Source organism: Channa argus, chromosome 5 (assembly GCF_033026475.1).
Source record: "Channa argus isolate prfri chromosome 5, Channa argus male v1.0, whole genome shotgun sequence".
NCBI lineage: Eukaryota > Metazoa > Chordata > Actinopteri > Anabantiformes > Channidae > Channa > Channa argus.
Window position 1 is genome coordinate 1,101,667 of NC_090201.1, and position 21,978 is coordinate 1,123,644.

The 21,978-nt window shown below is 40.1% G+C and overlaps 1 protein-coding gene across 8 annotated transcripts in view; it reads right to left on the minus strand.

Annotated features, from left to right (window-relative positions):
• Window positions 1-21,978, minus strand: part of iqsec1b (IQ motif and Sec7 domain ArfGEF 1b) — a 165,968-nt gene that overhangs the window by 20,252 nt on the left and 123,738 nt on the right. The window contains exon 1 of one of the 8 annotated variants that reach the window (XM_067503766.1): window positions 3,830-6,961. The exons of the other annotated variants lie outside the window; for them this stretch is intronic. Within the exon in view, the coding sequence (XP_067359867.1) occupies window positions 3,830-3,894 (65 nt within the window). The 5' untranslated portion in view covers window positions 3,895-6,961. Of the gene's footprint in view, window positions 1-3,829; window positions 6,962-21,978 lie in introns of those variants that run through there. 8 annotated transcript variants of the gene reach the window in all.

The following is a 21,978-nucleotide window of genomic DNA, read 5'->3' on the forward strand; positions in this document are numbered from 1 at the left end:
TCCTACATTTTACATTTTACATAAAGTGCAAAAGTAAAAGTAAAGATTGGCAGGTGGTTTGAATGGTGACTGTGAGTAAAGAATACTTTACTTCCTTCATCAATCCGTTTCATGAAGCATTTCTTTATGGTGTCATCGCCAGAAACCAGAAAATAACAAATGTTTGCTACAGTGCAGAGGCCTGTTGATACCTGTACTAACACCTGACCTCATATCAGCAGCCCAAAGAATAAATATCAAATTCATCTAACAAAGCCAGGATGGAGGTGACACATGTATAATGGGCAAAGACTTTAAACCTGACAGTTGATTTCCAGAACATCACCTTGTCGGTTTAAATCTATGTTGAAATTGTCCTGTGCTTTTCTATTATAAAGCAACTTTTTTAGCTAAATCCGATCAATATCATTCCTTTTTGTTTGTCGTCTTCTGATGGATGAAGCCAAAAGGTTCAGAACAAGGACATCCATCCAGAGACATCTATCATTTTATAACCTTGTCAAATACCCAAACCCCTGTGGGAGAACGTGTTTAGGATGGATAATAAATGTTAAATTCTTCTTCTGCTTTTCCATTCACTGTTCCCTTTCTCCAATCATGTGTCCCCATCTAACCCTACCCTCTACATACTCCTCCCTCACACAAACTAACTTCATGTCCGGGATAATAAACGTTAAAATAAAACCTATAATAATAGGAAAGAGATTTAAAGTCCAGTAGTGGTTTAAAGCAGTAAGGAGAAATGAGAAATGTCGCCTGTCCTTATCCTGTACAAACACATGTAAAAACAGCTACTGGCATTACCAGTGGTTCCCATTATGTTGTTTATGGACGCAACAAGAGGTCATAGCATAATAAATGATGAAAGAAAACGTTCTATTAATCACAACTTTTAATTAACTTTTGCTTTTTTAAACATTCTAAGGACAGATTGTGGAGACACTGCCAAACTTCCTAAAAAGGTCATAAGATCAGAAAACATTTGAGTCACTTATTTAACAAAGCCATCAGGGCAATACATATAGTTTTTTTTTTAATTTGGAGCACTTTTTGCCTTTTAGTCACAGTGAGATAGGCTGAGAGCCCTCTGTGATGGGATAACATCTCTCATTAGAGAAAATGTCCTCTCTCTCTCCAAGCTGGACACTTGACAATCATTACAGAAACTCTCTCTGCATATTCATTCTTCTCCTCGTGCGTCTATAATTCCAAAAGGAACACATCAAATCAGACCGAGAACGTCCTTTAATTAGACCGAAGGGTGGGCTGTAATATGTCTGCTTCAGCAGAGGAGGAAATGGGGAATATCCATGTGTTGCCTGTAGGTGGAAGAGAGGCTTCGCTTTCTGAAATGCAGCATTCAAGTCAAAGCTGCAGTAGGCAGATGCCTCTAGGAACTCTGACTGAAAGTGTAATTGCACTTAGCTGGGTCTGTTGCTTTAGTGATACTGAACACTGGTATTTACACTATAAAGTGCAAGCGATTTGTTTAAAAAAACTCTGAAAATAAGGACAAATACCTTCAGCCAAACAGAGAAGACAGGCTGAAGACAATCATTCATTGCAACATATAAGATACACTTTACATTTCAGGATTTATGAGCCCACTTGTCTTCCTGCTGCATAGAGGGTGAGCTGCATTCAAAGTGTGACTGATCCAATTTCCTTAGAATACACAAACGAGAGCGAGAGAAAGAGAGAGATGACTTTGGCCAGCCCTGTTGACTTCTACAATCTGTACTGAGCAGTCACAGAGCCTTTTTAAAATTAATATCCTTCCTCTCAAAAGGTCCTATTTTAAAGTAGAGGCAAATTAATAAGGATGGGAATAGGAAGGAGGAATGAGAGGCTGAAGCTTTGAGAATGTGCGAAGACACAGGGAGCCTCAGTGTAGACCAGCTGCAGGTCACACTAAGATGGAAAGAAAATTTATGAAATCATAATTATAGTAAAACATTATAAAGTATTCTTGACATACAAAGGTCCTTGAAACAATTCGTTTTCAACGCGGTTTTTGTTGTAATAATGGCAACAAGTTATTTTCTACTCACTGGAAAAGCCACTTGCAAGATGATTATGTATAAACATGCCCATTTCATCTCTGAAACTCTGAAGTGACTGCAGCAAGTGAAGTACTTCCTATTGTGGCTAATTAAGATCCAGTAGATTGAGAATGTTTTTTGCCCCAAGTACATTCTGGTGCTGGAAGCGGTTAGTGCAAGGAAATTTTATTCTCCCCCAAAAACAGTGAATGATCCAAATCTATATCTGAGGGACACAGAGAAAACAAAATACCTGTAATAATCACTGACAGGTAAATGTCACTAGAGCAGGGCAGTTTTGATGTGGTGTCATCGATACTAGATGGATGCACTGTGTTCTAATCCAGCTTCAAGCTGGGTTCAGTGCTACAGTGTATTTAAAAAGAAATGGTCAGAATGAAGATTTCCTGATTTTTTTGTAGCTTAAAGACCAGAAATACTAGATTCTACATTAATGCTAGCAAATGATGTCTGCTCAACTAATTTGACTGTTTTGATGGTTTCTAGTGGTCAGTTTATCTCCATTCTTATGTCTCAGTAGGCCACCTACCACCAACTAGGAGGTCAGTAGGTTTGTTATCACTGATACGTGTGCTATGTAGGCAACATGTGGTTGCACGTACTGTGCCTGCTGGCGAGCAGAGTAGGGACCTGCACAACCATTTGTATGGGCTGTTTGTGTGAACAGAGGAGGGGTCACTAATAATGGGCTTGGTAAACAAACTGGGCGGTTTGCTAGACGTTCTCTGGGTGCAACATCCACGACCTCACTTTGTACAGTCACAAGCTTTTTGTCAAAACACCATAGTCTGCACCCCAACTGAAAAATGTATAATTTCACAGTAACCTCCCCCTGCTGTTTTGAGACCGACCTCTGAAATGATGGCAAATGGGAGTTTAAAACTTAACCCTGGCATCAGCACGTTTTTATACCCACATAAAGAGGTATGCAGCTCACCTTTCCCTCATGTTAGATTACAGCCTCCTTATTCGATGCAAAAACCCACAAAGTACCTCAGCGTCCCATGGCATTGCATAAATTGCTGGCTGATAGAATTTTAACGATGTTTTTGTAGTGGAAGGGGCGGCAATGGAGCTAAAGCGAAAGGGGGGCAGGTGACACGGGGACAGCGCCGGTGTCAACACCTCCTCTGGAGACACTCTCCCTGTGCTGCTGAGTGGCTTTTTAAGTAGATCTTCATCTCACCGTGTCACTTGGTAGCAAAGAATTAATTACTCTGTAACCCATCATTCATACACACACACACACGCTGACTATTCTGGTTTTCACTATATATTCTGTCTCGCATGTTTTTCACAAATGAGTAACTCTTACAATCAGCTTAATTATGAATTACAGGGCACTAGGTGAACAAGTGAAAACTATGACTCAGCTGCATTCACTTGCTTAGCACGCAGCAGGAAAATCAACTACCGGCTCATTAATGGAGCACCAAACTTTGCTGCATCTCAAATGAAGTGCGCTTTATTCAAACAAAGTGTGCTCACTGTGGATTTCTGCAGCAGCTCTGGCATGAAATCCACCACATTAAAGGCAATTTGTTCAAAAAAAATGAGTCAAAGCAATTTTGTCGGACATTATTAAATGCTCTACCAATTAATTGCAGTTGAATTTGGCTGCCGCACCGGAGCGAAGGAGAAACCATTAGTACAATTTACAACCTGCATCACAAGACTAATTCCGAGCCAAATCAGAGTAAGTGCATGTCAAGCAAGCATTAAATGTATCGGCCTCTACACACACACACACTCAAAGTTGGACTTACCGGCTGTCGGATTCCAGCTCCAGTAAGGACTGAGTCCTGTCAGAGGTGCACTGCAGACACCACATGCTGCCCTGTGAGCCCCTACACTAGACCTATCACCACCCTGATCTCTGTTACTTTATTCCTGGGCTAAATGTAGCTTTCACAGCCTAACTGCCCACTTGACTGTCAGACATCTCACACTCTGGCCTTCTCTCAGCCCAGTGAGGAGGGGCGTTCGCAGGAAGAGGGAGGGAATTCCTCTAGAGGAAACTGGGTCGTGTGGCAGCGGGAGCATTGGTGTCCCACAGATCGGGAGGCTCTTAAACGGTAAGGGGCAACAAGTAAGATGTCACAGTGGGCGATAGAGAAACAAAACGAGAAAAAAACTCTGGTGGCTTTATTGATAGCCCTCTGGGTAGCAAGGATAAAGCCTGGGAAACCCCTGGATACAACAGTGCAGCTGTAGTAATGTGAGCTTTACATCAGTACAACCGTCCTCCAATGTCAACCTTCAATTTCAAATTCAAAATATACACTGAAGAACAAAGTCTAACAAAGTGCATAAAATCATACTATCATTATCACATTTCTATTAACAGGCAAAGTAAAACAAGCAACAGCGGCTTTGGCTGTCTGACCCATCCAGCTAATCTCTAAACAAAAACAGGGGATGTTTGACTTACATCTGTTCTCATCTTGGTGCTGATATTCAGGGTGATTTCCAACCCCACTCCTATTCCCCTGCCTCGGCCCAAAAAGTGAAGCAGTGAGAGGCCTATTTATTTCTGGATAATGACATCATTACCCAAACAACGGGCGTGAATCAAAGATGTTATCGAAACAAGGCAGTGAGATTTGAGTAGGAGGCCACCATGAAAAATGTCGGATTCTCTCTTCACTGTGCCAAGGGTCATGTAAAGTGCGGCAGAGAGAAACATTCAGAACGTGAAGTTTGTAGCTGGTTATCATAAAAGGGGATTAAATAATCTCTCACAAGGATAAATGTGGACAAATATTCACTGACCCTCTATTCAGGAAGTGCAACTCTAGACAATGCTAATCATGGAGCACAGAAAGGTTAAAACGTCTTTGGATCTCTGCACGACTCACAATTGGAAAAAAATCTAAAAAATACCTAAAGTATTATTATTAAGTCTCCGTTGCTCAGATCTGCTTTTATGTTAAATTACACACCAGCCCAGCAAATGTAAGGCAGTTGGTTCCCCACTACCATGACTGTAAAGATTAAGGTAAAGCTGCAGCTGTTTAAATGCAGAGAGTGACAGTTTTCAGCTGCTTCTCATCAGACCTTGGGTTTCTGTCTTAACAGTGAGGAGAGATGTGATGAATGTGTGCCAAATGCCTGGGCATTTGAAAAACATACAAGTCTGTGACAAATAAAACCTTTTTGCACTGAGGTGTCTGGTGGTCACGGGGTCACAGTATGTACATCATTATTGCAACATCCAAAATTCCTGCATGGTCGACCTTTTTTTGGTTTTTGGTTTTTGTCATACTCTGCCCTGACAAAGAGAATGTAAAAGTATGGACTGAACTTTCCAAGTGTGTACTGAAGTAAAAGTAAACGGGCAGCTTTACATGTTGGTAGCACCATCCAAAAGAAGGTTTGCACACTTTTTTCAAATTTAAAACTGCACAGGTTTGGCTATGATGTTAGTTTTTTATTGTGCGATAGCACAGAATTAGCACCAAAAAGGCAAAGACATTTAAGCAAAGGAAAAACAAAGTGACCACAGATTCAATTTACAATTAAAGAAAAAACCAAATTGGGAAACATAGTTATTCACTTTTTGCTGAGTGTTAGATCAGACACACAGACCCAACCATTCAAATAAATTATCAGCACAGAAGTGCGGAGCCTATCTGGGTTGTCCAGGTTAATATGTGTTTTAGTATGTGCTAATTGAATCGGCTTCTCCTGCGGGTGGATAATGTTTATCTTCATCTCTGATGCTGAATATTTGTTCATAAATCCAGATGTATACTGGAGGAAGGGCATGTTATGAATAAAATCTGCATGAAAAGGCTGAACAGTCTGACCTGTGTGATTCAAATCGGCACTATTTCCAGACCTCAACCAGTGCTGCTGGCTGAGGGATAAAGACAGCAGACAGCTAAACAGCAAACACAAAGAGGTGTAGAATTATTATGGATATGAGAAGCTAATAGAAGTTTCTCTGTTTTGTTTAACCTGTACACAATCGGAAATCTACAAACAAAACTGTGCAGCTGTTTTGCTTTTTACTGATGACAAGACTCCAGTTGTCTGCTTATTGTCCCTTATCAAATTTAAAACTATTGCAATATAAAGCAATGGCTTTTGAGTGAGGCTCACATTTGAACAAATTAGACAACTAGTAAAACAACTGGTTACTTTTGTAGCTGGTTAATTATTGTAATTCATTAATGGGCTGGTCCATGGGGAGAGGGTTGACTTTTTAGTCTCAGTCTCTCACACTCAACATAAGGAGTGAATTATAGCTGAAGTAACAAAGTAATGAATTTATTATTTAATTGTAATATAACATTGCTGGAATTGGTTGAGCTACTACACAATCTGTGTACTGTAATATCCTAAAGTTGAAGGTTTCCCTGGTGGGCATAAGATTTGGTTTATGGTAGATTGGCAGATTAATTAATCACACGCAATCTTTAATTTAGAAGCTGTTTCTTGTCATTCCAATACAACATGTATCAGACTATTATCCCTCCAACTCTAACCGTACTTCTGGCCTGCAAACACACCATTTTGCATCAGGTTCACCTCGTGACCTTTGAGTTGCGTGTGTAGAATGACAACTGTGAACATGACTGGAATAACTAAAAAGATTTGGTTCTATGATTATGACCTCGGTGCAAATAAAGATGGTTAAGGTGGTGGTGACAACCCCAGTTAAAAATAGCTTTTCTTTGCTTATAGTTCGACCACTTGTGTCCACGTGATTGCACTGATTATGCGCCCTGTTGTGTGTTTATGATCTATTGATCCAACTTGAAAAGCCAAAGAGGAATTTAATGAAGCAGCTGGCCCTTCTCGAGTAGATTAATCATTCCAAAGACTACTTTCAAAGCAAGCTTGAAGAAGGACAACTGAACGTCAGACGTCTCTTTTAAGGACTTGTGTTACAGTCACACCTGTTACACTATTTCTGGGCTCCAAAGTGGAAACAGCAGAACCTGTCATCCTAGTATTAAGTCCCGCATCAGTTCCAGTCCCTCAGCAATTCAGATGTGGTGTGACTCTCTGGTCTACAAATATAACCTTTAAAGACCTACACACTGTTCCACCTCCATCTACAATGTCCAAATCTCTCATTCAGAGTGACAACATGCCACTCCCCCAGCAGTGATGAATGTCACATATTGCATGAGACTGGTTCTCATCCAGCAGAGACAAAAATAGAGTCATTGACAGACACTGCATTTTCTGCTCCACTTGGTAAGTAAATTGACCAGCCTGTGTAAGTGGGGTAGCTGGAGACAAATGTGTCTGCACGTCCACCTCCCCAGATGCTCCGGTCTACGCGTGACGAAGACACCAGCTAAGAAAAGCAAGGAGCATGTTGAAATTCGCCACAGAGTAGCAGAGTGAAGTTATTTGGGACGAAATCAAGGAGAGGTAACATTATGTACCTGTGACGGTCTTTTCAATTGACACGATGGGACACAATCCGTCTTTTTCTCTGTGTTAGTTTTAAAATGCACCTTCGTTAGGGCGAAAATGTCATCTGGGACTCTGTGTACTTGCGAGTGACAGTTTTTGATCATTCATTAAGTGTTTTGTGCTGCTGTTACAGTATATGTACATTTTAAAAGCCACCGCACAATCCAAGCATCCACCTGGTTCGAGATCGGTGTTTTCCCTGGGGGACAGTAAGAACCAAGACACCAAACCTCAACACTGGGCATATTTTACATTCACATAATATTCTCTTTAGAATGATCACAAACACTCAAAAGAAACAGAAGAAGTCAGTCAAATTAAATTGAAAAAAAAAAAACACATTAAACTGTCTCCTATCTCTTTATGAACTGCAATAGCTAATATGTTTTACAGGGAATGCAATTACAATAGAATTACTTTTTTAAAATTATGATATGATGACAGTAACATAAATGACAAGTTGCAAATATGCTTATAGTAAACATATTCATAAAATGTGACTAGATGATGTTTTTGAACCCAAATTCATGATCTTGCAGTACAATCTCCAGTTTTTGTGCTATAGCATTATGAAACTCTAAGACTGTGTTTAGACACATACAGCACTTGCTGAAAGTTAGATAAAGATTGTGGTCTGGCGTAAAGGGTGACTTCAACTTGCTTTCTATGGCTGTAGTTTAGTGTGTAAATGTACATTAAAGCTTTTAAACTTCCCTCTCACTTATTCCTCTGCTTCTAGCTGGCAGAATTACGGTTTTGTTGAAAACTGCTCCATATGGCATCACCCAGAGGGGTTTTTCATCACTGGGAGTTCATATAATGTCATCTGGAGGCTGGAGGAGCTCTGAAAAAAGCAGGTTGACCATGATTACAAACACCATAGTCAGAGCAACAACATAATATAATCTGAACTGAAGGTTCCTTTCAAATGATGTCATTGGGAGGCATTTATTTGACATAGGGAAGCCAAAGGGAAGTTTAATCACGATGCATTTTATGCACATGTACTACACAAAGTGGAACCAAAAGAAGCAAGTTCAAAATCAGTGAAGGCGTCCTTTGATAAAGAACAAATTAACAGCCACTTCACCCACAAGTCATTAAGGGTCATTAACCCTTAAACAAAAGCACAACCCTTGTCTAACCTTAGTCAAAGTGCTTTTGTTGCCTAAACTTAAGCACACACAGGTCTCCAGGGTCAAATCTAGGTCTATGCTGTGACAATACTGTGCTTTGTATCCTTCCCAACCACCTCTATGAATTCTAGGGTAAAGGTCTAGTGTACTGGAAAGAGGGGGGTCAGTAACAATAGCATCTACTATATTAAAAAGAGAGGCACATTTTAGAATGCACTGAGTGGCTTATTGTTGACATTAATAATACAGTAAAATAACACACGTTTTGTAGTAACAAAAGCAAATGTGACTTAGGAGAAATGTGATGCCACCTAAGTTTTTTATGAATAAAATATCAAAACTTACTCAACAAATCTGCTAAACTTTCATTTGCTACAGTATCTCATTAATTAATAGCAGTTTTGGTCATTAGTGGTTTTGGTTATGGAAGAGTGTTGGTCATGGTTAAGCCTGACTTTCACAGGACGAGATGCATTTACAGCTTTTACATGAAAAAATGAGTCCCTAATGTTATCAGAAGCTTTTTGGCCACACATGGGATTTAGGTTGTAATTATACAACCTAAATATACACAAACAAAAATGCTATTCAAGCATCAATTTAGAGCCCTAAGAGTCCTAAATGCTGTTTTCTATGGCTCTACACCAACGTGGACTGCCAGAGTAAAACAACAGTATGGCAGAACTGTACATGTATAATTAATACATGTGCTGTTTACAGACACTGGGGCAATAAAATCATTCTGATATGAAAACAAAGACCTAAGCAGCAACTGTCCCTATGCTCTGGCTGGCTTCCATCTCCATCAACAACTCCCCAAACTGAGTGTTGCCCAGGCCCGGTGCAGCAGACTGACTGTGTCCCTGGCTGTCTGCTGCTGTAAAGCTGTTTGGCTCCAATTCAACCCTGTAATCCCCGAGCTCAGAACCCACCCACGTGTGGCCTTCAGAGGGAGGTGGTGGCTCTGCCCTCTCAGCCTCGAGCCTCTCCAACAGGGAGAGAGAGAGGAAGGATTAAATGACCACTAGCTCCCATGATGCACATGCATGTTGCTCCTGACCGTATGTAGAACACACACCACACATCGCTTAACCAGAGACAAACACTGGCTCCATGCAAGCGCACAAGCATTTGTGCAGCCATAAAATACATCATACAAATACATACTATTAAGACAACAAGCTGCAGGGTCAGGAGCAGACAGAATTACTGTTTTGGTGATAACTATGTGAAAGTGAAGCTGTTCAGTGTTTATGCTCTGCTGTGGTAGCCTCTCTGACTAGGTTGCAGTTATTCAGCTTATCTCTGCTAATCCTCCTGCCGCAACTCTTCCCCCATCCTGTTCCTGAGCTCCCTATAAGCTCTAATGCTACACCAACATCATTATCCAACAGCATTCTTGTGAGCAAGTAAACACTGAGCAGTCTCAGACAGAGGCAGGGGCAGAGGCAGGCTGAAAGGATATTTTCACTTCATAACAACTTGCGCCTTACGTTTGTCATTGTGGCACTTGTTTATCATCGGCGATACACTACGTCTGGGCGATAGCATCCGGTATGCTATCGCTATACTCACTGAGGTAATGCAGGAGTTGAAATCTGGGGAACTTAGTGACAAAACTGCAGCAGAGTCTAATGAGGTAACAAACAAAAGCAGTCACATGATCTGACATTAAAACAAGCCAGTTTATTCAAACTGTGTAAACCATGCAGTACATACGAAAGAGCTATCAGTGATAATGTTTCAACCAAAACATCAGCATGAGAGCATTGATTAATAGCTCGGGTGCACAGTGCAGAGAAAATGCATCTGTGTACAAGGGCAAACTACCAGGAACAATAAAACCAGCCTCACAATGAAATCATCTTGGGTCATTAATTTGTAGCACTGACTCCTCGTAAAATCAACAATTTAAAACAAATTAAAACTACATTTTTTGTTTTTTTTATATAAAAAACAAAACAAAACCCATCTAAATGTGAAGATGTAAAAAGCCTCCTGTGATCAAGACTTGCTGAACTGCACTGGCAGCAGTGGAGATATTTGCTTCTGAAATGTCCATTATTTCTGTGTAATTTTTAAGTTTTGGAACAGTGGCAGCCGCCCTGTGGCCACCCACCGCTCCCCATGAATGCAGAACAAGAATTTTATTGGAACATGTATATGCAATATGTATATTTGCTCAATGACAATAAACATTGTTGTTTTTCTTCAATAATGGCAGGAACATGGTACTAGCCTATAATTATACATTCGACTCAGCCACATTTTTCTTTCTGTGTGTGATGTTGTGATGAGCTACAATCCTGCCAGCATCCTGTGACAGGCTTCCCAACAACATCCAGATAATATTTGTCCATTTAATATGTATCAAGATCAAGCAGATGGTTTAGCTTAGCTTAGCATAAACACGGGAAATGGGGAATTCCTATCCAGCTATTCCGTCTGTGTCCAAGAGTAAACAAACCAGCACCTTCACATCCTTTCTTTTATTTAATAATTAGAATGACTTTCTAGAGATTAACAGCAGATCTACACAGACAGTGTTTCAGCTGCATTTTTCAATCCATCTGTCCACACAGTGCATATGTCAGTTTGTACATCACTCACGTATCTATACATGTGTAACCACAACCTGACGCGTATTGTATGCACTCTAAAGTCTATTTACCTATGTGTGTGCAGCCACAGTGATAATGTACTGATTGCTTCCAAAATGTGTGCTGCCTACACTTAGTGCTGCACCTGAAGGCCTCCCATGTAAGCACACAGCCTGCAGTGCTGCTCATGTTGTGCTTGCTGCACAGACACTGTGTTACCATCAGTGTAAAGTTGCCAGGCAATAAGCAGAGACTCTACTAGAAAAACAAGCCTGACCCCTAACCCCCACTAAAACCACATGTTCTCATTTCATTGCTCTGCGGTGATACCTTTCATAGAATTTACTCAACAACATCTGGAAGTTTCCAGTCAGTTTTGGCGTAAATTTCCCACAAGTGTCTTTGCTACAGTGGTTAGCTGGAACAATATTGGCCTGCTGTCCATGGTAGAAAAGCGTAAATATTGAAGACATTTGTTAAGAAAATATCAGATATTTATCCTTCCAATTCAAATCATTTAAAGGGCTGTGAGAACTCTGGGATAATGGTTTCAGCATCTGCCATGTCTTATTGTCTGCTCGTGCTTGACCACTCCGACCTGACCTCAGTCATTTCTCAGCATTTAATTTGTGTTTCCATAAACCAGATTTATCTTTAAAGTAATCCAGACAGATTTAATCTCAGCCAGAAAAAAATAATCCATAGCTGTCTCCCTGACTCTTAAATTCCCAGGTATAACTTTTGCTCTTCTATTGCTTTTGGTTTATTGTTTTACTTTTGGTATGTGCGATCCAGGGCAAGGCTGAGGTTTTATCATGAGTTCCTATCTTTGGTGTTTATTATTTTAAGGTCTGATTGCTGCGTAGACAATCTGAGCAAGCCCTGATGCTATCTGATGATTTGAGACAGAAGGGATTTCTCAGATGTCCTCCACAGATAGAGTGTGACACTGCATCATCATCTGGCTCAGGAAGTCCGGCTAACTGAGATTTTGTCCACAAAAAAACCTCTTCAACACAGTGAAGCACAAACATACTCAAACAACTCATCACCAATCACGGGCAGTCGCGATGTGCCCTTCCCCTTACAGAGAACACACAACAGATCCTGACATGTCTAGTTTGCACTGAAAACAGATGAAAGCCTCATGGTGACGTAGACCTGAGGCACTGCTGGATGAGCTGCTGCTTCATTAGTATTCATAAACATACTGTATATCTATTCCGGGGAGAGCAGCCTGGCTGAGCGTGCTCAGACTGTGTCTGAGAATGGCTGGACAGCGGCTATGTGTGAAGGAGGCGAGGACATTACACAAACATTGAGAGGAGGATGGAAAAGACGAGTCAGGTTAAAGGCAAAGAGGAAAGGTTTCTGCATTCAGGTTACGGCTCTAGCGCTAGATACACCACCTCATCATCACTTCCACTTCTTTGCTTTTTAGCTCAGTTTACTGCTGTATGAAAGCAGCATTTTACCTAAACTTCACACACGGTTAAACGGCCTGTTAAATGACACAAACAAGTGAGTTTGTTCATTTAATTTGCTTATGTTGAAATATGATGTCGTTTGTTAATGTTATGAAATATCTGACTTTAGGAATAAATTCCTGATGTATGGCAAGAAGCTGCTACACATCAAACTTTCACATCAGCCTCCCTTTAACAATAAAATCTTTACGTTCTAGTAACACCGAAGTAGACTTGGAAGTTAAGCAAAAGACTTTACAATTGGCTCACTATGATTATTTGGTCCCTGATTTTTGCCTGACACCCAAACATAGTCAATGAGATGCTGATGTGGTGGTTAACTGCAGCATTTACATTTGCACTGGGCAGCAATATTGCAACTTCTGCACATTTGCAGGAGTTTAAAAATGTGGTTTGGGGTTTTCAAGGGATTTTCATTTTTATTATTATTATGAGATTAGTATTATTATTTTTATTAGATATTTAGATTCAGAGGTTGCAGAGCAGCATTTAACAGCTATACAAATACCCTAAACCTGACCTGTCATCAGCTCCGTATGTGAAGACATCCTGGCACTGTGTGTGTCAGACTACTTGGCACTTAGCTGAAATTGGATTCAATTCCAAGTGGAGAAGAACTATGCTGCCAAGCTTTCATTCCACACAGTTCTTCAATAAATGTGCCCCTTTGTTCCACCCTTATTCCTTTTTTCTTCCAGCTGTAAGTCCACACGTTTACATTCTCAAGAACTGAAATGAACATTTTGTTTGAGTATGGTCATCAAACCAGATTAATCCATTTGCACAGTTAGCAGGTGGCTCTTCCTTAGAGTGACAACACAAGAGATGTGCGTATTAACACTGACAGTGCCATGACTCAAAACTGAACTGAACTGAAACTGAACAGCAAACTGACCTGAGCCAGAGGTGAGCATATACAAAAGGGAGAAATGGAGGATGGCTGAATTACCTGCACAACCCCGAAAGACTGTTCCCTACCTGCTCTTTTCCTGCCATCTTCACTTCCCTTCCTTGCCATCCATTGCTCATCAATGGCACAGAATGGGGAATGCTGCTGCCAAAATGACTGATGGGCTGTACCTTTCGCTGTCGACTCTGAGCAGGACCATCAGGGCAAAATTATGTAGTCTGAGTTCCTAGCTGAGTGGCCATGACAGGTTACAGATCCGGCTGCTGCCCCTGCTGCTTTCAAGGGCATTTTACACAGAAAGGAATCAGAAGCTCAGAAGTAGCAGCAGCTGTACATCATCTGCTACAAGGCATAGGACTGAAAACTGAAAGTGGGGCCCCATCTAATATCTACCACAAGAGGATGAGTCGAAAACCCATCTGGTCCAGGCCCCAAAATGTCAGAGACAGGATAGGAAATGATAATAAGCAAGTTGTTAGGCTGACAAAAAACTAAATGAAATGTCATCCTCTGCTAAAAAAAAACAACCTTTTTTAGCCTTTCAGTTTTAGGGAGGCAGCCAAAGATGCACATGTTTGTACAAAAACAAATCAAGCCAGAAGAAAGAATATGTGAGTATGAAAAACTTGAACCTACCTTCACTGCACAGAATCTCAAGTAAAGTTAATATAATTTTACTGAAGTAAACGTGAAACTCTAACAGGTAAGATTGTGTAACAGATAATAACACCACGATTCCTTCACACTGATGAATTTCCAATGGAATGTGCATCTAGTTCTCGTAAGGTTGGCTGGTGGAAAACCACCCTGCTTGCCTCTGCCCTCCTCTTCCTGTGGTACTGAGGCTATACTGAAGGACAGTCTGTCTACATCCAGGCTCCGGGCACTGTTGATGTTGGCATCTGTGATGAAAGCCGCCTTTCTCTTCCTGGATGTCCCACTGCCCTCACACTGTTTTTACCTCTGACTAGGAGACCTGTAAGGCTGAAGTGGGAGAACGGCTGTGTGAGGTTGTTGTGCTGGATGTGTGTCTGCATGTCAGGGGAAGGGAGTGGCAGTCTGGTGTGACACACTTGATTATTCCAGCTGATTGGAGTTTATTTTTAGCTTCCTATAGCTCACTCCTAAAACTAAAACTGTATATTGTGTTATTTTCTATAATTATCACTTCCAGTCATACAGTCATAATCTAAAATGAATAGCTCTGTTTTTTATTTACTGGAAAAGATCTAAAATGCAATTTGAGTCATACTTAAAATGTGAACTAGGAAATATGGATCAGAGTTCAGAGACAGAGTGACCAAAAACTGTGTGAGAGGCAGAGTTAAATCTAACTAGAAAAAGCATTTCCAAAAAGTAAATGCAATGTGAGAACTTTGGCACTGAAAGGAGTTTTCAAGCAATGGGGAAACCGTTACCATGGCAATGACAGCTTTCAATCTGCTAGGTCACTCACGTTTGCTGAAGACAGGTTACAAACTGCTCAAACTTTGCCTCACAAAATGTGCAAAAATTGAAAAAGTAGTAGTCCTAACACTTAATACCTAAGACAGAAGGCTTCACCGAACACGTTGATATTGAAGATACTGAATAAAATGAAGCCAGGGCGGCAACTTAAAAAAAGACCCTGTTTGTGATTTAAGGAGAATGTCGGGACCTCAGTTATAAAGGCGTCCAATGGGAGTTTCAGACGGCACTCTCTCTACTTCTGGCCAAATACTGAAAGAACAGTAAGTCTTGTCACTATGTGGGGAACACACACACACACACAAAAATGTATCTATAATTTGTCGAGGAAAGATCAAAGGTGACTGAAACAAAGAAGAAAAAGATGAAAAAAGGGATAAAAAAGTTCCCTCTAGATGGGCCAACATTGGATGGATAAGTTGAATAATTCCAAAAACCGTAAAAGATATTAAAAAGCTGAATGCAAGGCTGATAGCAAAAAGTCTTGTGATATGCTGAAAGTTTGAGTGGTCTCTCTAGGCTGGAGTATGCCCGACTATTTAAAGCTGAAAAGGACAAAGCTGAAGAGGAGCTAAAGAGTTGCTCCATTCATTTGAATGACAACAAAATGCTGAAAAAGGCCGAATATTTGCTGAATGTTTGAAAATGTATAAAAGATATTAAAAAGCTGCACACGTGAAAGTTTGAACTGTGTTTCTAGCTGAACGTTGGCTGAAGTACCAAAGAAAAAGTCCCAAAAATGTATGGAAACAAGAAATCATAATGATGATAATAAATAGTGCTCCAGCATTCACAGTAGATTAGAAATAATTAAGTACCAATAACCAGCTGAGCAAGAAACATCTCGGCTACTTTCAAAATAATAAATGAGTAGGGCTAATGACATTTTCCAACTAAGAATGCAAAGCTAACAGCAGTCCTGTGTAGCCACAGGAAGCTTTTTAGCCATTTCACATACATACAGGAAGCTAACTGACAAGGACAAAATAGCAACACAATAAAGCCTAATGTCCAACAACGTTTTTTTTTTTGTTGTTGTTGGTAAAACAAAAGCAAACCTTAAAGATGAGTCCATATACATCAATTACAAAGACAAACGTGCAACCAAAAATGTAATATTACATGTCACTTGCAACACATCTTGTATTGATGCTCTGCAATGAACTTTAGACTAGAAACAATTCTCACTCTATATTTGCAGCATCTCTATGTACTCTCCATAAAGCTGTATGAGTAAAGCTCATCACAATATATAGAATGGTAGTCATATGATTTCCAGCCTTTTCCTCCATCTAGTGCAATCCGTAATATTTTACTACGTTCTGCACCATATGTTAAAGTCAATGTGCACAATGTAGTTCACACAAATTTGCATGCAGAATGCAAATGGACTGAAGTGTTGCTCGGCGACATTAAATTGATGATAAAGCCAGTGAGCGCTGCGTTTGCATATCCGATCTATGTTGCCAAGCGTATTCTGTCCTGTAGGTGCATGCAGCATTTGTAATCAGACTAATTGTCCCATCTGGCAAATCCGTCAATAGTAGTCTTTTTACGCAGCAGAAATTGCAAACAGTAAACTGCAACATTTATTTTCTCTGTCCAGAAATGTTGAACAGCACATGTTCTAAGTATGGTTCAGTATTTTAACAGTATGCCATTTAGCACATGTTGAAGATTTGCTTTTAATAAATTCACTTGTGACCTCTCCTTTTTGCTAAGACGCTGGGCCAAGGGAAGGCACTGAAATGCTTACTATGAAAAGACCCCTGGTTGGCTCTTCCTGCACCTAGAGATAGATTTGGCTTCACTTGAAAACATCCTCTTCAGATGTGACCTCTCCTATCCTTCTGAACCCACATTTCCCCCTCCCTATCTGCAGACAGAGGCGCCCTGCTGCCCCACACTACACTCTTTAGACAACGTGTGTGAGCTTCCTGAGCTCCTGTCAAATATGCCCATGCTGCTAAACCTCCAAAACATGTCGAATGTGAGCAGACAAGCAGTGCGGTGTTCACACATGCATGTCATGTTGGTTTCTTACCAAAGAGGAACACTCAATTATCCAACATAACACGGTGTCAGGGGTTTGACTGCTGAAAAACAGGAGAATACATGCTTAGTCTTTAGCTTCCTGACGAGTGTTTTTGTGATAGCATGGATGAAAGAATATGCACAGAAATGCCTCATCAGTAACTTTAGCTGTGTCCATGTATAAGAATGGTGAGTAACACTGAAGGGCTTCTAACATACCGATTCTGCACAATGGAAAGGATCAGTGCCATTCGTGTCAAGGAAGAACACAAAAATCTCAGCAACTTTCCAGTCTGGTAAACTATGATTTGGACAGTCAGCAGAGGTTATTTCCTTAAGTTAAAAAGGGGGATGTGAAATGAAAGGATTGGTAATTGTCTTTAGGGATGAAAATGTGAACTGTACAATCAATCAAGGAAGAAGGTTTTTCTAGTCCATCCTAGTCATTGTTTCCACACATTGTTGTAGGCCTCCATTTCAACCATATGTCTACACCTTTTAAGCGAAGTCCCTACCAACAATCTGTCAGTGCTACGGCAGCACTGGTCACTACAGAACCTAGTTGTTCTATTAAAGACGCCAGTTTGCTGTCTCAGCCAAAATTTAACAGTGAGAGGAAGATCACAGTTTACTGCAGGGGTTTTTGATACCTGAGGTGATAAATGTGGTGCCTGACAGGACCTGTCCATGTTTGCGTCATAACTGAGAATCACTGAAGAGCAGTCCTCCCTGTTATGTCTTCCTTCCCCGAGGCCATTTGTAAAAACCAGGATCACCATGATGACTCCTTTCCATGGAAAATAATTATGACCACAGTGCAATCGAGCTAACCTGAAGCAATTTAAATCTGCCATGCTTATGTTGCGCTGAAGAAATAAAAATAACACAATCGCCTGAAAACTATTCAAACCTGAAGGACTCTTATCAGGAGGATGCTGGGATGGTTGGATGCATTACAAAACACAGGACTTCAACACATTCCAATGTGAAATATGTTTTAACCACGATCATTCAACAAGGTCGTATATCACTATGGAAATACTTATTTTAACCCAAACCACACTCTTTTTAGTAAACCCCTGTAGTTTTTGTACCTCCTGTATAGAATTTGGGTGCAGTAATATAATAATAACAATGACAACAACAACAACAATAATAATAATATTGATAATGTTATTGTTTTACTGTTAATTATTTTACCCAAACCTTTTTTATACATTCCTTGACCTTTTTTACTTCTGATAATAAATGAACATTTGCACTAACTATATAAGTTTTACAGTTAAGAGGCTACTGCCACAAAGGCACTGCTTCACCATATTTCAACAATCACCTGCCAGGCACCATTAATGCGCTATTTCAACCAACACCAGCTTCCAGCACATTACAAAGAGATGCTGTTATGACTTATTGGAGAAAGGAAGGACAAATGACCGGTTTACAGTAGGCTGGAGGACTTGTGGGATGTGATGATTCTATAAGTCACACTAAAGCTAAAAATATATGTATCCTGCCTATGTGTTCAGTGTCCAAGGACGTATGACTCCAAAAGTAAGAGCGACTGTTGACACAAACTGTATTATTTATTAATTTTTTCTAATGAACCTTGAACAAACCAAATACAAAAACTTTCTATTTCCTCTGCTATTGGTATATATGCGACTTTATTTAAAAGATTAGAATTTGCCAAAAGGTAATAGCTGTTAAAACTGCATTACGGTACCACTGCTTTAAAAAAAAACATTTAGTATAAAAGAATTTTGAATTTCTAAACCGTGCCAACCCAGTGTAGTAAGGGTTTAGCCTACTCAAGTATACAACATACTCTAACTCAAGTCTGTGGTTTAAAATTCTAATAGTTATTGCCAATAGTACTGTGAAGTGGGAGGAATTAGTCTGGAATTGAGGTGTGCTCATCAATAAATTCAGACAGCTCCAATCAATCACTCTAAAATCCAAAAGGTACAATCATGCAGTATTTACTTTTTGTGGGAACACACGGAAAAGTCAGCTGCCAAACCTTCATAACCACATACTGCACATGCAGGACTTGACCACAGATGGAATAACTGATTCCACAAACTTCACGTTTTAGCAATGAAATTGCATTTGAAAGAACAGGAGATTTCACCATCCAACAAGAATAGTAGACAGAAAGGTCGACACTAGAAAGATTACAGAAGTTGAGGAGAGAGAGATGACATCCAACAACGGACAAAAGAAAAACGCAAACCAAGATTGCTGTAATTCATGATCATTTCCCCATAAGACACCAGAGCACAGCAACTCAAGCATCAGTTTATTTGATGGTTGGCTTTAACAGTAACCTAATGTTCACCCTGAAACAGAGAGACAGGAACATTTTATACCCTGCATGTGAGAAGAGTCAGCATTTCCACTGATTTGCAAAGCATAAATCCAAGTCTTTATTTTCCATGGCAAAACTTGAGGAAAAGCAAATTTAACTTCAACTCTATTCAGTTTATGAGCAAAATAAACACAATTCTAAAGAATTTGAAGATGTGTGTTTTGTACATCATGCACACGCTGCATATTTCTGTCTGAACCAGACCTAGGGCCGATGCAGCGATTGAGATTGTAGAGACATACATATATGTGGAATATGTGAATCTTACATTATATTTCTATTAATCACATTTGCAATATTCTCCAGTGTCTTGGTTTTCTATAGTAAGAATAAGCTATATTGCTATATTAAGGACACTAAAACACTGAAACACACCATTGTCCACAATGTGCAGCATCTTCAGAATGTTATGCCTGCTGACAGTAATTGTTGGACTAATTGGAAGAGACAGAACAAGCACCAGAACAATAATCCCCTGCAGCTTTTCTCTGCCACATGTTACTGGGCCTACTGGGAACCCGCTGACACCAATCCAGAGACCCAGTGGGTCAATGCTAGTCATGCCACATGGCACACTGGGCGGACTAGCTGCACCTTATCCCTGGCCATCTGAGAGGCAAACAACTGGATTGTGCACAGAGGATGAGCCTCGTATAAAAGCCAAATAATCCCTTTCGCATCTTGTTGAGCATGCTGTTTTTAATCTGATGCAACAAATAAATAAATAAATAGTAATATAGCACCTGAGAATATGAACACGCTCATCAAGATTTCAATATAAAATTTGTAAACACATAGAATTAAGTTTGGAATATTAATTTGATTAATTTCTCATTAGGCATGTGATTTGTTCAAGTTCAATTGCGTACAAAAAGTAGTTGCAAAACAATTATATGACCACCAGCAATAATTAGTATGAAGACTTTCAGTCAGGATTTAGAGTCACCAACGATCTTCTCTTGGTCTCACATAATGGATTCGTCTCTGTACTCATGCTATTAGATCTTACTGCAGGACCAGGATTTGTCCTTTATCCCACATATAAAACAAATCTCTAGAACAGCCTTCTTCCACCTACGGAAAAATTGCCAAAATTAGGAGCATCCTGTCTCAAAGTGATGCTGAAAAACTGGTCCATGCATTTGTCACCTCTAGCTTGGACTACTGTAATTCCCTACTTTCAGGATGCCCCAGTAACTAAAGAGCCTGCAATGAATCCAAAATGCTGCAGCAAGAGTGCTGACTGGAACTAGCAAGAGAGATCATATTTCACCTTCACTAGCTTCTCTCCATTGGCTTCCCATTAAATGTAGAATAGAATTTAAAACCCTGCTTCTTGCATATAAAGCTTTGAACGGTCAGACACCATCATATGTAAAAGATCTCATAGCACCATATTATCCCAGTAGACCACTTTGATCTCAGAATGCAGAATCTGCAAAGGTAGAATGGGAAGCAGAGCCTCAGAACTACAATTTTGTGAAATTGATATGTCCCGTAGTCATTTCTGAAAAGCTTTCATGGTTACCTGGATGTTGTTGGGAGTACATAAAGTATTATTTAAAATACATTAAAACACAATTTGGTCATAAAACCTTTCAAGAATCAACAACAGCAGGACCCAAAAGATGCTGTTGAAACATTTAACACAACAATAAATTATTATCATTGTGACTAAACTTAGTATCCAAATTTAGGGTGTACACTGTAAAATGGAAGTGTACAGTACAAGACTATAAGGATGTATAGTAACCCTGACAGTGTTTTACTCTTCCATTTAGTCCAGGTTAAAATCCAGCCACAACCAAACAAACCCAATGAACAACTATATCACCAGGCTTCCAGCACCATCTATTTGGGGGAGGGGGTGCAAATATATTTCTCTCTAGTGTTTTCTAGAGTGACCGGGCATTAGCCTCCGCAGGCTACTACCTCCTGCTGGGCATGTGATGAAAGTTTAAACTTGGAAAGAAGCAAAGCTAAAGAAAACAACAACCAATCGGAAGGAGCAGAAGTGGATGGTGAGATCTGATCTTTAAACTTACAAAGTTTAGCATCACAAAGAATGACAAGCAGGTGCTTATGCTCCGACTCAATGAGTTCTTGAACAAATCTGCTAAGCCATCTATGCTGAGCATATGTGAAATGAGATCACTTTAACACCCTAATTGTTTATCCTCGATATGAGCCAGGTGACTAGTTTTTATCAAAGATCAAAACTAGTCACGTAGCAGCTTCACTGACTCTGTGGGTTTGATTTGGATTCCGTTTGACCTCAGCGGATTCCAATCAGATTCATTATCCTGGAGTGGAGTCTCTTTCGTATGATAATGGCTGAGGGTCCAGCAGACCAAGTGAGCCTCTGTCCGGCTGGACCAAGCCCTGCCCAGTGCTTTCGAAATGCGCAATGACTCATCAGACACTTGCCCTGGCTCCCTCTCCTCTGCTCTAGATACTCCTTCTGAAAACTCTACTGATGG